Source organism: Gloeophyllum trabeum (genome assembly GCF_000344685.1).
Source record: "Gloeophyllum trabeum ATCC 11539 unplaced genomic scaffold GLOTRscaffold_00002, whole genome shotgun sequence".
NCBI lineage: Eukaryota > Fungi > Basidiomycota > Agaricomycetes > Gloeophyllales > Gloeophyllaceae > Gloeophyllum > Gloeophyllum trabeum.
In genome coordinates this window covers 1,732,641-1,747,226 of record NW_006920411.1, presented here as the reverse complement: position 1 = coordinate 1,747,226, position 14,586 = coordinate 1,732,641, and the positions used below count along the sequence as shown (strand labels likewise).

Here is a 14,586-nt window from a genome sequence, read left to right as displayed (position 1 = left end):
ACACCGAAATTACGGCAGCAGTCGCGTCCCGCCATAAATCAAGTCCGACTTACAACTCGGGCAGACCAGCATCTACGACTCAAGCATACCGTATGTAGTTCTTAGAACGGATCATAGCACAACATGCCGCAAGGTCAGGTCGACTTTGCCAGCGAAACAACCTTCTCTAGCATAGGCTTTATTTGACCATGAAGGTTATCTATCAGGGTACATCGACGGTCCTCCCTTCCCTTTGGCTAAGGTAAGCCAGCTCGATCATTTCGACGACAGCTGTGGCCTCGGTCCATTTCACGACGAGTTCTTTCCCATTCCTGATTGCGTCCCAGACGTTTGAGTAGAGATCGGCATAGGTTCCCTTCTGATCTGCCTGCCATCTGTGTGATAGGATATCGCGTCAGGGCGAGCATGTATTACGCCGAGCTAGTATCATCCACTTGCCTTGAGGTCACAATGCTGCCATTGCTATCAAGGTTCTGTAACGTGCCTGCCAATTCCGATTTCTCCATGCCATACGCCTCGTCCCGAACAATCTGCCCCGTATCTGACATGGACCTTAGATATTCTTCTTGGCCGTCCGCACCATATTTGGTGTAGGTGCCCTTCGTCCCGCGCACCACGTATCGCAGTTGAGGCGAACCGACAGAAAGGATATGTGAGCGTAGAATGACAGTTATGGGGCAAGGCCGGTCAGGTGTAAGAGGTGAGTAGTGGAAATAAATGGTGAACTAGCGGCATTCATTAAGCCAACCACCTTCCCATCGGAGTTATGGACGTACACAGTCATCCACCTCAGGGTCTCCTATGCCGCGGATATTCTGGATGAAAGCTGTGATCTTGTCTGGTCTCCCAAAAAGCTGTAGAGCCTGGTCGATTAGGTGCGACCCAAGGTCGTACGTGAGACCGGTGCCTGCGGCGGCGTGATCCTTCCAAGTGCCCTTGAGGACCGCCCGATATCGATCGGCTCTACCTCGCCGGGGATTATAGGTACTCAGTGATTTTAGTCGACGTCACCAAGATGCTCGTACCGGGATTCAAACTCGTAGATGTCTCCGAGCGAGTGAGGTGAGCTCCGAGGAAGCGCTAGCAGCTTCTTCAAAGCGAGCCAGTCGGCTTCATACCGCTTGTTCTGGTAGGCCGCGAGCACGAGATTTCTCGACTTCGCAAGCTCTCCCAGCTCGCGCGCCTCCTGCGCCGTCGCCGTTACTGGTTTATCTACCAGCACTGACGAAATAATAATCAGAGGCGATCGGTACAACCCGACCGTCGATCAGAGGACAAACCATGCTTTCCTGCCTCTAATGCACTCCGCGCTAACGCATAATGCGTCCCGTTGGGAGTGGTCACCACAACCAGCTCGATCTCCGGATCGGCGACGACCTGTTCCATGCTCGTGTAGATCTTCGCCCCACTCATGTGTGCGCCGTAGCGCGCGTGGGCCTTGCCCTCGCCGGAGCGCTCAAGCACTGCGTGCAAGGAGAAGAGGTGAGGCTGCGCGAGGATGAAGGGGATGTGGAAGACTAGTCCACCGAGGCCGACGCCCAAGACGCAGGTTCTGATCGGGTTCGGTGCGGATATGTCGTTGTCCGACATGATGAATGCTATGGAGGAACGTAGGCAATGATCCCAGAGTGTCACGTCTCTGTGGGATGCTCCCTGCTATTCTAACCGTTCCAACTTGGACTGTGAGAGCCCGCTCTTGTTAGAATATCATAAGAATAGACACCTCGATATTAAGTGGAAGGCTGCGGGCAGCAGGAGTCATGCACTTCAGATAATCTGACTTGGACCACAGGGTCCACTGGCGCTCACGGAAGGCATACAGGGCTGCAGAGGCACAGAGTCACTCAGAACTCTGACAAGTCCTGCTGCGTAGCACCCGGCTATGTTCTACAAGCATTCTTTGGTGACAGACCTTGAAACTCAGTTGCGACGCGTGGATGGAACTTTAGGCATGAAGGACAGAAGGCGCCGACAGTTTGTTCTTTCAATATGGCGATGAAGTATCCTAACTTCGGCAGGTACGACAGTGGCACATAAAGTATCAGCAATAGTTAGGTCCTCTTAGGACTCTATTGTCCGAGGTTCCAAAGATGGGACAGAGCACAATGAGGTATCTGGCAGTCCAGACTCCCCCTTTACACAATGAGCCTGCACGAGTCAAGCACAGCAGCCAAACAAAGACGGCCAGAAGTCGGAGCCACGAGTTGCGTTGTATTCGCGAAGGCGTACAGCAAGGAGAGCACGGAGATGATCATTCGCAGCGCTGATCGCCTCTGTGAGCCAGCGGACAATAGCCAGACAGACGGATGGGCTGTGTTTGACAACATAGACGCTGTGTTTTATATGATACCGTGACGAACTGCAAGTGTCAGCATAGGTCTTGCGAGAGCGCCTGCACAGGAGCTCGAGCACCGGAGGAGCAACGCAGTGGGGAGACGCAACGCCTGCCAACGGCGCGAGTCGCTTAGTAAGCAGATTGTGGCTGAAGACTGGCACAAGTGCGCCTTGACCCAACTCGCCGTGTAATGACATCGGAGAGTGATTAGAATTTCTTGTAGGATGATATAATGGTTTTTTGGGATACAGAGGATGTGTAATGGCATCTTTTCCCTTATACATAAGGATGTACATCATAGCTTTCCTATTCCCTCAATTCCCATGCTCAACCACCCATTGATTGTGCTTGCAATGCTCAACAGATTACCTTGTGAGATCCCATATACATCATGAAAGGTGTATAATTATTTTATTCAGCTGACTTGAGGCAGACTTAACCAATTAGCATGTATGACTCGGGATGGTACACTTCTTGATATGGCTGTAGGCAGAGATATTATGCTTCAGTACACCCAAATATCTGCAAGGGAAGGGAACCATATCAATAATGCTATATCCGAAGTCTGAGAGAAGCTGTGCAGTCTTTAGTGCATTGGAGAGCGGAAAGGCGACCTCCAGTGTGACACCAGAACGCGGTTGTCACACACGTCACACAGCCAGACGCGCTGATTTCAGGCGCGTTGTGACTCAAATGCGCCACGCGCATGCAGCTTCCTAGAGTCATTTTTGGCTCTTGCGACATTAGTACCAAATGTTCTGAAGACATATCTGGATGTATCGGAAAACCCGGATTCTTCGAAAATGCATCGTATCTTCAAACACTAGTCAAACAGATCTCTTTTTCACCCTATATGGAGGGAAAGAGGCAAAGTACCGGAAATCCAACATTTCCGATACATTTTAATCATCCTTCTGAGCATTTCTCTCAGCTATATCTTAGCCTGATTCTCGCAGTGTGAAGTGATCTACGTGTTCTCATTTTCGTGACACTCGCTATTAGGGAACAAACAAAGCCAAATAACTCGCCGCGCGACCCAGGATTGCGTCTCCCCACTTTGTTCCCGAAGTGACTTCCGTGCCATTCGCATGTCCTCCGCTCTACTTCAACTCTTCCCTCTCTCCTTCTCCCTCTTCCCCACCATACGCGTCTTCCATGTCGACATCCACGTTTGACGCACTCATCGCCGACCTCACGCGCGACGCGCACCGCGCCCAGCCCAGGGACGCCCTGCAGTTCTGCGCTAATTGGTTTCAGTCTCGTCTAGAAGAACAACGCGCCCTCTCTCGCGATATCCTCGCGCAACGACGCTCCTTTTCCTATGATTTGCCGCAGGAACACTACCAAGACATCCCCATATCGTCCAGCGGAAGCGGCAGCGCTTTCGCGTCCGCCACCACCCCTCCTTACGAATCCTCCATACCGCCCCGTGCCCCCGTACGCCAGAGCATAGCGCCCGGTCCATTTGGTACTCTAGATGTGCCGGGAAACGCGCTACTGCCTGATACTACGCCTCGAAACAATGCCGGTGGCATGCTGCCACCCGTCCCTCCCGTCTTCAGAGTGAATGGACAAGACCTGTCACCCGTGTCTCCCCTCACTGTTACTGGGCGCTACAGCATTCATGAGAGCATGTTCACACCCCCGCCCGCCGAGACGAACGCAAACGCAGAAGATTACCTCCAACCATTCAGTTCCACGATCTTGGCCCGCAGGACGTCCGTCAGTGCCGAGTCTATCCCGGTAGATAGCGACTCCAACGAGCCTCTCCCCGTGTTCCCCAAGACGCCGGAGCAACTGCGACGCATAAAAGCGTCTATCGCAAACAACTTCATTTTCCGAGACCTGGACGAAGAGCAGGAGACCGGCGTCTTGAACGCTATGCAGGAGATGCAAGTGCCGAAGGACGAGGTGGTCATACGGCAAGGGGATGTGGGGGAGTACTTCTACGTCGTGGAGTCGGGTTTGTTCTATTGTTACATCCGCGAGGATGAGAACAAGCCGTCCTGGTACACGGCGCCCCAAGGGTCCAGGCAGGCGCCTATTCCCAACAAGCCCGGCTACCACCCCGAGTTCGGGAAGAAGGTGTCGGAATGCAAGCCTGGAAGTTCGTTTGGTGAACTAGCGCTTATGTATGGGCATCCGCGCGCTGCGACGGTGCAAGCCATCGAGCCGTCCGTGCTGTGGTCCCTGGACCGAATCACCTTCCGCACTATTATTCTCAAGGCGGCGCACAGGAGGCGGACAATGTACGAGCAATTCCTGTCCACCGTGCCACTCCTCTCGTCGCTTTCGGCAGAGGAGCGCAGCAAAATCGCGGACGCGCTCGTTAGCCGCGTATATCAGGACGGCGAAGCAGTGGTCAGGCAGGGAGAGATGGGCGACACGTTCTTCTTCATCGAGGACGGTGAGGCAACCGTGACAAAGACACAGCAGGGCGAGGACGGACAAATGAACGAAATCACGGTGGGCCGCCTGACGAAGGGCGACTACTTTGGAGGTGGGCTGCCGGTCGTGCTCTGTCGGGTATCGTGCTGATTGAGTTTTCAGAGTTGTCGCTGTTGCGCATGGCACCGCGTGCAGCGACGGTTAGCGCGATCTTCCGCGCGAACCCGACGATGCCGAAGTTGAAGGTGGCGGCCTTGGACGCCAATGCGTTTACTCGCTTGCTCGGGCCGCTGCGCGAGATCATGGAACGCAACGCCGGGGAGGCGTACGGACTCCCCCCATACAGATTCCCGTCGAGTCCCTGAGTTTGTATTACTGCCAGTGCTGTATTGTGTAGCTCTCCTGTTTTCTGCTTGTCGTCTGCAAAGTACTTTACAATATTATCGCGTATGTTATATTGCACGTGAACGCGGGCTCTCCACCGGGCTCCAAGCGCAGAGGGCGGCTGTCCGCGTTTGGTGATGTCGCGATGCCAACAGCCACAGAGAAGCATCGCGACAGGCAGCTCAACGTGGAGTGGACGATGATGCGGACAGGCATTGCTTTATATTTCCGCCCTATTTGTGTCTAACGTAAATCTCTCTTTTTGCATGCTCTTCTGTCGGCTCGGAGGTGGCATCCCGCACTATCCTTTTGTCCTCGTTCCCCATTCATCCGCCTCCAACCACCCGGCTATCCTGTCTTGAGGCGGCCTCAAATCCCCCGCCGCTACCAAGCACGACCGCTTTATCCACCCGATAGAGTCCACGAAATCACCACCAACCCTTACGCTCCTTAATTTTCTTGCTTTCTCTGTTCTCAACATGGACGGTGTCGTTCACGAAGAGAACTTCGCCAAGAGGCAGGGCCTCGGCGGATGTGAGTCTTTCTACCATCTACCCAACTTGCCAGGGCTCATATCTGCATCCAGTCTTGTCTGGCATCTTTGGGTGAGTGGACATACCGGCCTTCCATTTCTTTCGCGTCTCATTTGCCCTTTCTTCTTCTTCTGTATATATTTCTGTTTCGACGTAGTGGTGGCGGCAATGGGCAAAGTGCGAGCACGAGCTCCAATACAGACCCGCTCGGCTTGGGTGGTCTTACCAGCGGCTTACTACCTACCCAATCTTCACCCTTGTCTCTGTCCTTACCCGGTTTGACGCACAGCTCGACGAGTACTACGTCGACGTCTGCCACGTCAAGATCCGCCATCTCCCTGACCTCGTCCAGCACAACTTCCTCCTCGTGAGTACCGTCGTTAGGGTAGTCGCACGCCCGGTGAGCTGATCGGATCTAGTACTTCTTCGTCCAGTTCCACGACGAGTTCTTCATCCCCGTCCACTACGCCTCCCCCTACCTCCAGCACCTCTGCATCTGAGTCGTCTACTTCCGTCGTCACGAGTACTTCCGATGGCAACCCCGTCGTATATACTACGATAATCGCCGTCCCGGCGTCTGCCACCACGAGCGAGAGCTCGACTGGTGCAGCAGTCGCTCCCAAGTCGTTCTTCCAGAACAAGCCGCTTGAGGGTGGTGTCTTCGCCATCGTTGGCGTTATCGGCTTGGTTATCGTCGTGGCCATCGCAACCTTCGCCATCCGTAGGAAGGCGAAGGACCGGTTGCACGAGGAAGCGCTGACTTGGCCGGACGAAGGTACCGGTGCTGCCTCCAGAGATGTGGAGAAGGGAGGCGGTGGCCTTGGCTACGCGGGTTCCTTGAAGGGGCGTAGGATGAGCGATTCCAGTACTGCACACGGCGTCGGTAACGACGGCTCGAGCAGCGGCCACGGCACCGTCCCTATGCCACCCGGCATCGGCGGGTACATGCCTGGCGGCTACGGCGCAGCACCTGTGCTGCCCCCTGCCGGCTACCCGCAGCAGCAGATGGGGTACGACTACAACGCTGGTCAAGGGTACGGACGTAACTTGGTCAGCCCGCCCACTGTCAACCCCCAATACCAGAACGCCTATGGTGCTCCTGTACTCCCGAATCCGATCTACGACCCTGTGCGCTCGCCTGTGTACCCGGCCAATCCGACTATGCCCCAGTTTAACGTGACGTCGCCTCCTCCTATGGGCGCTACGGCAGTCCCGAAGGCTCTGCCTCCTCTCGAGACTGAGCGAGCGAACTTGCCGTACGCAGACCGCTCTAGTCCCACTGCTGCCAACCGGAGGAGCGCGAGCTTGTTAAGCCCGGTCTCTGCCAGCGAGCATGACCCGTATGACGGAGTTGCGAGCGACGGATCTGCCAAGGTCAGGAAGCGCGCTAGCTCGCATTCGAGGGAGTTGGATCCCGCTATGCCTGCCATGCCGGCTACACCGGCGTTGCCTGACAGTTTCGGCGACGACAACCTTGGTGCAGTAGGCAGTGTCCAGGAGTACGACGACAAGCGGGTACTGAAGGTCGGTTTCATCGTCCTATTAAACATCAACGTGTCGTCTGATCTAATACCTTCGTTTCAGGTCGCAAACCAGTACTAACCGCTGCCGCTCATCACCACTGATATTCGACTGACCGCGCGCACATTACCCATGTATCAATGATACCCTGCCGCACCCCCGGAGCCTGGAGCCCTTCAACTCAATGTCAATCAATCTATTGCAACGCTATACATTCAATGTTTCTATAGTTCACCCCACAGACTGTTGCACTTGCTTTACCTTCACCACCTTCCCTCCTATCCGTACCCCCACTTCCCTTAATTCCGTACCATTGCTCACTTACGTTATGATTCACCGTTGTGTAAGATGTCGCAGTCCGTTGCTTTCGCCTGAACTGCTGTGCAATCAGAAGTAAGTATAGTGACCGTTTCTCAAAGTCAAATAAATGTATCAATAGTTGTTCTGGATGGATTGCTTTGCTTTTTTATTTTCCGCCTTTTCAGTACCTACCGCGCTCTCTAATATACATCTGATGCTCGTATCGATGGGGATGACATCGGGAGTGAGTGATGATCAAGGACAATGCAGATATTTTATCCACCAAGACTATACACCGTGTACATCGTACATTGTGATAGATTCAATGATCAATTCTATCCTTGCCTCCTTCGTTATACTGCAACCGCCCTCTGCCCCACTGAAGTTGGGTGTACTTCCACGCTAGCACTCCGGGGCTTCTCATTCTCATCCTCCGCTTCCTTGATATCGAGGGAGGCCGCATCGTTCTTGATCTCACACGTGCGTTTAATACGGTGCTCCCGTCGCTCGAGATACCACACCAACCAGGTGACGGCGAGCGTAGCCACGCCCGTGCAAATCATTGCAATCATTCCCTTGCGGAATCTCGGTGCGTCCGTGGCAGGGTAGAAGAGCAGAGGCCACCAGGCGTTAATCACGTTGTTCCACATACTGTGTGAACCGGATAAGGTCCAGACGGGGTAAGAGGGGAACAAGGCATGTCAGCGGGATGCCATAACTACGCGACGGAAACGTACTTCATGGAAGCTAGGACAACAGCTCGCTCTAGAGACAATGGTCAGATCTCATACATAGTAATATAATCAACGGGCGCTACCTTGATCATCGTCCGCACATATTTGGTTAGCCCAGCTGAACAGATAGAAGGTAGTCAGTCGCATTTGTCTACCGGGTAAGGACAACCCATCTTACGCAAATGTTGTAGCCTGGCCCGCATAGGACGCGCCAGCGACATCTGTCCACAAGAGACAGGTCAGAAGATGATCAACGTCGCGGGCCTTAGATACGCACAATACGCGAGGAATTTGAGCCAAGTCGGGCTGGACCACACCAATATACAGATAGCAGAGAAAATGACTGCTACAGACATGTACACCAGTACTGGCCATCTAGCGCGCGTGTAGTCCGTCCAGGTCGCACAGACCAGCGTCGAGACTATGGCAAACGCTGTCATACCCGATGGGTAATAATCTGGAGTCGTTGCCTGTGAGCAAGGTCCACGAGACCAGTCAAAATTGCCTACCGGTCTGCTCCACGGTATAACCGCCGATGGCCTTCAGCCATTGACCCATCAGGTTATTGGAACCCAAACTCTCAGTTTCTCCGGATATCGCGAACTGACGAAGCCAGTATTTCAGGGACTATCGTCCGAGAGTCGGCACTGCATATAGCTGAATATTACTTACGAGTAGGCTGCATGCATACCACCTCCATCGGCCTAGCACTCTCCGCATCAAATTCCATGATAGGCCATGGCGGTCAACATCCTGCGCTGGCTCGAGGCGATCATGCGACAATAGACGTTCCTATTCTCCAGTAACACGATCAGTGCTTGCGAGGTATGCACGGGAAGCCACACGCACCTCTTCCGAGAGGTAGAACGCCCTTGTAGTGGCAGGCACATCGGGAAAGACTAGGAATCCGTACAGAGCGATAGGTAAGGTAATGATACCGTCAATGATGAAACTGCAGTGAGGTAGTAAATATAAGCGGACGACAGTAAGGTAAAATGACATACAGCCATCGCCAGCCACTTCGACCCTGAGCACCGTTCAGATTCCTGACGCGATAATTGTCAACAACCAGAGATAATCTGTCCTTCATTAAACTTACTGGTAGACTGCACCTTGCAGGATGCCGGAAAATCTGTGCGTTGAGTCAGCGGGAAATTGTACAATGCAATGGCCAGGTACCTCACAGAGTCCCAGCCAATCCAGAGCTCGTAAATATTCCCGAGCGCTTCCCAAGCTCGCTTGGTTTATACCAACTAGACCTTGCGTCAAAATCGCATCACAGGTAAGCCTAGGTAAGTTACTCACGATCCAAGAATATAATGTGTGCCGACGAATGTGGACGCCTCAGACACGCCTTGGAAAAATCGAATAGCATAAATCTAGCACGGCTCGGATTAACGAGACATCCAAGACGCAGGGGACACGTTAGTCTCGACGAGACCCTCTCATTCGCTAGAGAGTTTCTCCGAGACTAAGGCAACCTGATACTTACTTGTTGCACATTATGTACAGCACTTGTACTGGCAAGGAATAGGTATTCGAGTCGGACGGGCAGAATACTATAAGAAAGAGACCGCACTCACCAGAATGTCAGAACGCCCCATACGATCTGCATCAAGGGGAACCATATCCTCGGCGGTACCACTTGAAGCATCAGATTATCTGGACCACGTATATCATTGAGACGATTTCGATAATATGACGATACAGTTCACGAACTTGGTATCATCCCAACAATGTAACCACAAGTGAAGATAGTGTTGATTTTCTGGGCATGATACGTGACTCCCGTTCAATTCTGCTCGGTCGCACAGAAGGTTCCAAATACGTACGTTATAGTCAGTTCCCTGCATATTCAACTCCTCTTTCATACCAGAAACATAAGCATTTGACACATTCGATCTATCTAGGTCTACACAGACGCATGAGTCACTCGCGATACTGGGGGTAGAATTAAGAAGAGAGGTGGAGATGGCAACCAGCTCTGAACCACATAAGACGGTCCAACAAGAGGCTGACCCTAGAATTTGCACATACAGGGACTCCACGAAATCCTCCTGATACTCACAGTTCGTAAAGTACTGTGCTAATTCATCAGCCTTGTTCTCTGACCTGATACGGACACCACGCACCATAAGGCAGCAATAAGACAATATGAACCAGTCTATTTTCAACAACAACTTCCTCTCTTCCTTCGAAGCGGGGATCTCCCCCCATATGAACCGTCTCGCTCTATTCCAGGTGCTGCTCATCGCGTTCCGGCAGGATGGAGAAGCAAGTGATAAGCCTCAGAGCCTCTCAGTAATGAAGTCCGTCGGTCGGTTTGGAGCACGAAGCGCCTGTTAAAGCCAGGATGGCAGGAGGAAGAAACAAAGGATTGTCAGCGCCCGACCAGCGATAACATACGGTTTTGAGCCCGCGCTTGGAGCGGTGAGGGAGTCATGGGCAGATTCCATGATTGGAAGCTGTCCGATCTAGGCTGCATCTAGTCGCGCGGCATTTGGCGTGGTGCGCATATTCCGATCACGTGACCTCATTAGTGTTATGGAATCGTCAGATTAACCGCGTTCCCCAGCGCGTCTACGGTTGACCAGGAGTGTCAGGTCTATTTTGCATTTGCACTTCGCACTTGCGTTTGGCTGAGGGCACGCCGTGAGTTCGAATCCCCCTGAGAGCAACGGGCAACGGGCCGTGGAACGTCCCGGATACTGCCGTACCCCTGTTGTCGCTGTGCTCGACGTTGCCCGACGCGTTGTCGACGCTGTTGTCGGCGATATCGACGAATGTTAAGCGATGAATATTCCTAAAAATACACGGAAAAAATCGGTTCCTTCTGAGCTTATTGTACCAACCCATTTAACATCAATTATTCTGTTCATTTGAGGAGCTATGCGAGAAGTCGTTGCACAATCAACATTGCGAGTCAAGAGGTGCATTCAATATTAAGACAAACTCTACAATTGAGATAGGGAGCATTGACGTGCGCGCCAATGTCAATGAAACTAATCCACATCCGACGCCGTTGCGCATTCCCCCTATACTGCTAGTAACGCGTCGTGGCGAATTGCAAGGGAGCAAACACACGCATGTTTGACGGTCCCGACCTGCTACCGCATTAGGTAGTCGGCAAGTGTGGGAAGGAAATTGTGGCGTCTGCCACACACCCTTGGCCAGCCTTGCGGGCTTCAGCAACATGTGTGCTCTGTTAGCTGCAAATGCTGCATGGGCAGTAGATGAGTACAAATAGCGGCAGAATAAATGCGGTGGTGTGGTATCTGTGACGCAACCCACAATGAACTTCAACAAGACAAATCTAATATGGCCACACTATCCAGCACACTCTTCGAGGGCAAACTTTCACACAACACCTAAACATGTCTAGACATTTACACTTGATTTACACCCTAATAGTTGCAAATTTATGCCTGTTCAGAAGGATTGCAATTTCTTCAGTATTTGTTTGGGAGTTTCAGCGCAACCTTCGTCGACGTCGCCGACAACAGCGTCGACAACGCGTCGGGCAACGTCGAGCACAGCGACAACAGGGGTACGGCAGTATCCGGGACGTTCCCACGGCCCGTTGCCCGTTGCTCTCAGCGGGATTCGAACTCACGGCGTGCCCTCAGCCAAACGCAAGTGCGAAGTGCAAATGCAAAATAGACCTGACACTCCTGGTCAACCGTAGCGTCGCGACCCTCTAGAAGAATTAATGAGCTTCAGGTACATAGTTTGAAGTGACACCAAAGTTGTGCTCAATTAATGTCTGTTTTGGGTGCCGTATCGACCGATAAAGCCTATTCTGTACCATGATAGGCCCCAGCGCATATTGGGCTGGTAGAAGTAATGAGTAGCAATACATATATGTTTTAAGCCATATTGAGGTATGCTGCCGAGCGTGGTGTCTTTAAAATGAGCTCTGAAGAGTAGAGCTTCAACATGTTCCCCTTTTGGGACGGCCGGAGCTGCTGATGTCAGCAGCATGCACCGAACGAAGTTAATGCTCCTACAGCGGAAAGAGAGCGCCAAAAAATCTGAGACTACTCAGGTTGCATCAGGACCAGCAGGTACTCCTGCCATATCATATATTTTTCCCTCGCTACATGGAGATGGCATGGGTACGAAACGGTGAGTCTGTCGAGGTGGCCGTGGAAATAGTCACGTGATATTGAATATGCGTACCCCTACTAAGGGGGCGCGATCCGCGGCAGACCGTTATATGCCGACTGCCCTCCACCTGCCTTATAAGGGAGGCATTTAATCGGTCGCCTTTGGGAGACTATGTCCGATCGGCATGCACGTGAATGCTTCTACCGTATTGGGAAAGGTTGCAGCTATTTATGGTACTCATCGGTGGCGGTGGCAGAATGAGACACTTCGGACAGTGTGAAGCTGCGACTGGCAATTCCATCGAGAACGGATACGGAGAAACTCAAGCAGGCAGTTATAGCTAAGGACATCAAGAAGAGATACAGTGTATACGTCGCGGGACTACGCTATATGTAGCCCACTCCGCAGCGGACGCACCTGATAAATGTCCGATATCTTCGTGTTGTCTTCGTGGTATGCACATACTGGTCAGTAAGTGCGCGCAGTCGACGAGCCTGCAGCTGCGGACCTAGTATCACGTCCCAGCTACCGTCTGTTGCCCGACTGCATATATCCCATGACAAGTGGGTCTGCGCTGGAGATCCATATTTTATACTACTAGGAAGTCCGATCTGATCCTGAAACAAGCAGGTTGTCCTGGGGAGACCAGAGTCTTGGGAGCCAACAGCTTAATTTCATATTTCGTACATGGAAATAGAAGTTACCGCTGTCCTGCAAGGAATCGTCTATAAGACCCGGAATCCCGGCCTTCGAAGCCCCACGATCCACTGTTACCCAGGACGCTGGGATGGGCTCACATTTTACTGGGGAGACGCAATCCTGGGTCGCGCGGCGAGTTATTTGGCTTTGTTTGTTCCCTAATAGCGAGTGTCACGAAAATGAGAACACGTAGATCACTTCACACTGCGAGAATCAGGCTAAGATATAGCTGAGAGAAATGCTCAGAAGGATGATCCAAATGTATCGGAAATGTTGGATTTCCGGTACTTTGCCTCTTTCCCTCCATATAGGGTGAAAAAGAGATCTGTTTGACTAGTGTTTGAAGATACGATGCATTTTCGAAGAATCCGAGTTTTCCGATACATCCAGATATGTCTTCAGAACATTTGGTACTAATGTTGCAAGAGCCAAAAATGACTCTAGGAAGCTGCATGCGCGTGGCGCATTTGAGTCACAACACGCCTGAAATCAGGAGAACGTCCAGGCGACTGGGAGGTTCGCCCGCCGAACGCGTTCGCGAACGTGTTCGGCGAATGTCTGGGCACGTGAGGGGATGCCATGCCACCTGAGCCTGGGGAATCGCCACACCGCAACTGTTATTGAGCGAGAAAGGCAATGGCGGCTATGCTTTCAATCCATAAAATACAGTTTGTTATGCACATATTATTGTACCATACCAGGGATATTGATGACGTGAATAGAGTAATTTCCATGAATTTCAAGTTGTCCATCACATTTTCAATGCAATGCCAGTAGTATTGACCATGGAAACTGTTAGGGGGAGGGCACGGAAGGGGCTTCAATGGGTTCGTGTGACCCCAATTGGACAGACAGCTTCGATTACTCACCACATTTTTTTTGAAATAACCCAGCAATCTCAATCTCACAGACTGATACAATAAACTTACAAGTTAAAACCATCAGGCTATGCAGATTTTATCATAAGCAGAAGGGGTACGCGTCTGTGGCCGGTGGACAGAGCCACAGAATCGACACGCGCCCACGTGCACCGTGGTGTGGTTCTCACGTTCGCATTTGCAGTTCGCGAACGCGTTCGGCGGTGTGACCTCCCAGTGGGGTCGACTTTCTGGAAATCAGCGCGTCTGGCTGTGTGACGTGTGTGACAACCGCGTTCTGGTGTCACACTGGAGGTCGCCTTTCCGCTCTCCAATGCACTAAAGACTGCACAGCTTCTCTCAGACTTCATATATAGCATTCTTGATATGGTTCCCTTCCCTTGCAGATATTTGGGTGTACTGAAGCATAATATCTCTGCCTACAGCCATAACAAGAAGTGTACCATCCCGAGTCATACATGCTAATTGGTTAAGTCTGCCTCAAGTCAGCTGAATAAAATAATTATACACCTTTCATGATGTATATGGGATCTCACAAGGTAATCTGTTGAGCATTGCAAGCACAATCAATGGGTGGTTGAGCATGGGAATTGAGGGAATAGGAAAGCTATGATGTACATCCTTACGTATAAGGGGAAAAAATGCCATTACACATCCTCTGTATCCCAAAGACCCATTATATCATCCTACAAGAGATTCTAATCACT

The 14,586-nt window shown here is 51.9% G+C and overlaps 4 protein-coding genes across 4 annotated transcripts; 2 read left to right on the top strand and 2 right to left on the bottom strand.

Annotated features, from left to right (window-relative positions):
* Positions 1–176: 176 nt before the first annotated feature.
* Positions 177–2,019, bottom strand: GLOTRDRAFT_136236 (NAD P-binding protein). Its single transcript, XM_007864179.1, has 6 exons — positions 1,913–2,019; positions 1,281–1,661; positions 1,026–1,221; positions 777–963; positions 439–725; positions 177–374 (listed from the first exon to the last, which is right to left on the bottom strand). Exons 2-6 carry the CDS (start codon positions 1,588–1,590, stop codon positions 203–205), a joined length of 1,152 nt encoding a protein of 383 aa, XP_007862370.1. The 5' UTR covers positions 1,591–1,661; positions 1,913–2,019; the 3' UTR covers positions 177–202.
* A 1,404-nt stretch (positions 2,020–3,423) lies between these two features.
* GLOTRDRAFT_98370 (protein kinase A regulatory subunit) lies at positions 3,424–5,172 on the top strand. The gene is made up of 2 exons (XM_007864178.1): positions 3,424–4,835; positions 4,886–5,172. The coding sequence occupies exons 1-2, from the start codon at positions 3,491–3,493 to the stop codon at positions 5,086–5,088; spliced, it is 1,548 nt and encodes a 515-aa protein (XP_007862369.1). The 5' UTR covers positions 3,424–3,490; the 3' UTR covers positions 5,089–5,172.
* Positions 5,173–5,586: 414 nt separating this feature from the next.
* On the top strand, positions 5,587–7,242 carry GLOTRDRAFT_136235 (uncharacterized protein; the record flags this gene model as incomplete). Its single annotated transcript, XM_007864177.1, has 4 exons — positions 5,587–5,641; positions 5,694–5,712; positions 5,798–6,007; positions 6,060–7,242. 4 exons carry the CDS (start codon positions 5,587–5,589, stop codon positions 7,240–7,242), a joined length of 1,467 nt encoding a protein of 488 aa, XP_007862368.1.
* On the bottom strand, positions 6,600–10,635 carry GLOTRDRAFT_70685 (MFS general substrate transporter). Its single transcript, XM_007864176.1, has 19 exons — positions 10,328–10,635; positions 10,264–10,276; positions 10,028–10,107; positions 9,915–9,963; positions 9,779–9,857; positions 9,688–9,715; positions 9,501–9,574; positions 9,380–9,448; positions 9,295–9,327; positions 9,200–9,241; positions 9,045–9,147; positions 8,868–8,987; positions 8,705–8,798; positions 8,473–8,652; positions 8,374–8,416; positions 8,279–8,313; positions 8,199–8,226; positions 7,225–8,112; positions 6,600–7,164 (listed from the first exon to the last, which is right to left on the bottom strand). The coding sequence occupies exons 1-18, from the start codon at positions 10,445–10,447 to the stop codon at positions 7,815–7,817; spliced, it is 1,488 nt and encodes a 495-aa protein (XP_007862367.1). The 5' UTR covers positions 10,448–10,635; the 3' UTR covers positions 6,600–7,164; positions 7,225–7,814.
* Between the last annotated feature and the right edge of the window lie 3,951 nt (positions 10,636–14,586).

Bases quoted from the DNA above. Each gene is read 5' to 3' on its own strand.
- GLOTRDRAFT_136236 (XM_007864179.1), bottom strand. From the start codon at position 1,590: ATGTCGGACAACGACATATCCGCACCGAACCCGATCAGAACCTGCGTC. The intron at 964-1,025 runs GTACGAGCATCT...CCGGCGAGGTAG, and splicing joins ATCTACGAGTTTGAATCCCG to AGCCGATCGATATCGGGCGG. The intron at 726-776 runs GTACGTCCATAA...GAATGCCGCTAG, and splicing joins ACCCTGAGGTGGATGACTGT to TTCACCATTTATTTCCACTA.
- GLOTRDRAFT_98370 (XM_007864178.1), top strand. From the start codon at position 3,491: ATGTCGACATCCACGTTTGACGCACTCATCGCCGACCTCACGCGCGAC. The intron at 4,836-4,885 runs GTGGGCTGCCGG...TTGAGTTTTCAG, and splicing joins GAAGGGCGACTACTTTGGAG to AGTTGTCGCTGTTGCGCATG.
- GLOTRDRAFT_70685 (XM_007864176.1), bottom strand. From the start codon at position 10,447: ATGAGCAGCACCTGGAATAGAGCGAGACGGTTCATATGGGGGGAGATC. The intron at 8,653-8,704 runs GTAGGCAATTTT...CAACGACTCCAG, and splicing joins TTATACCGTGGAGCAGACCG to ATTATTACCCATCGGGTATG. The intron at 8,314-8,373 runs GTAAGATGGGTT...CTATCTGTTCAG, and splicing joins GGCCAGGCTACAACATTTGC to CTGGGCTAACCAAATATGTG.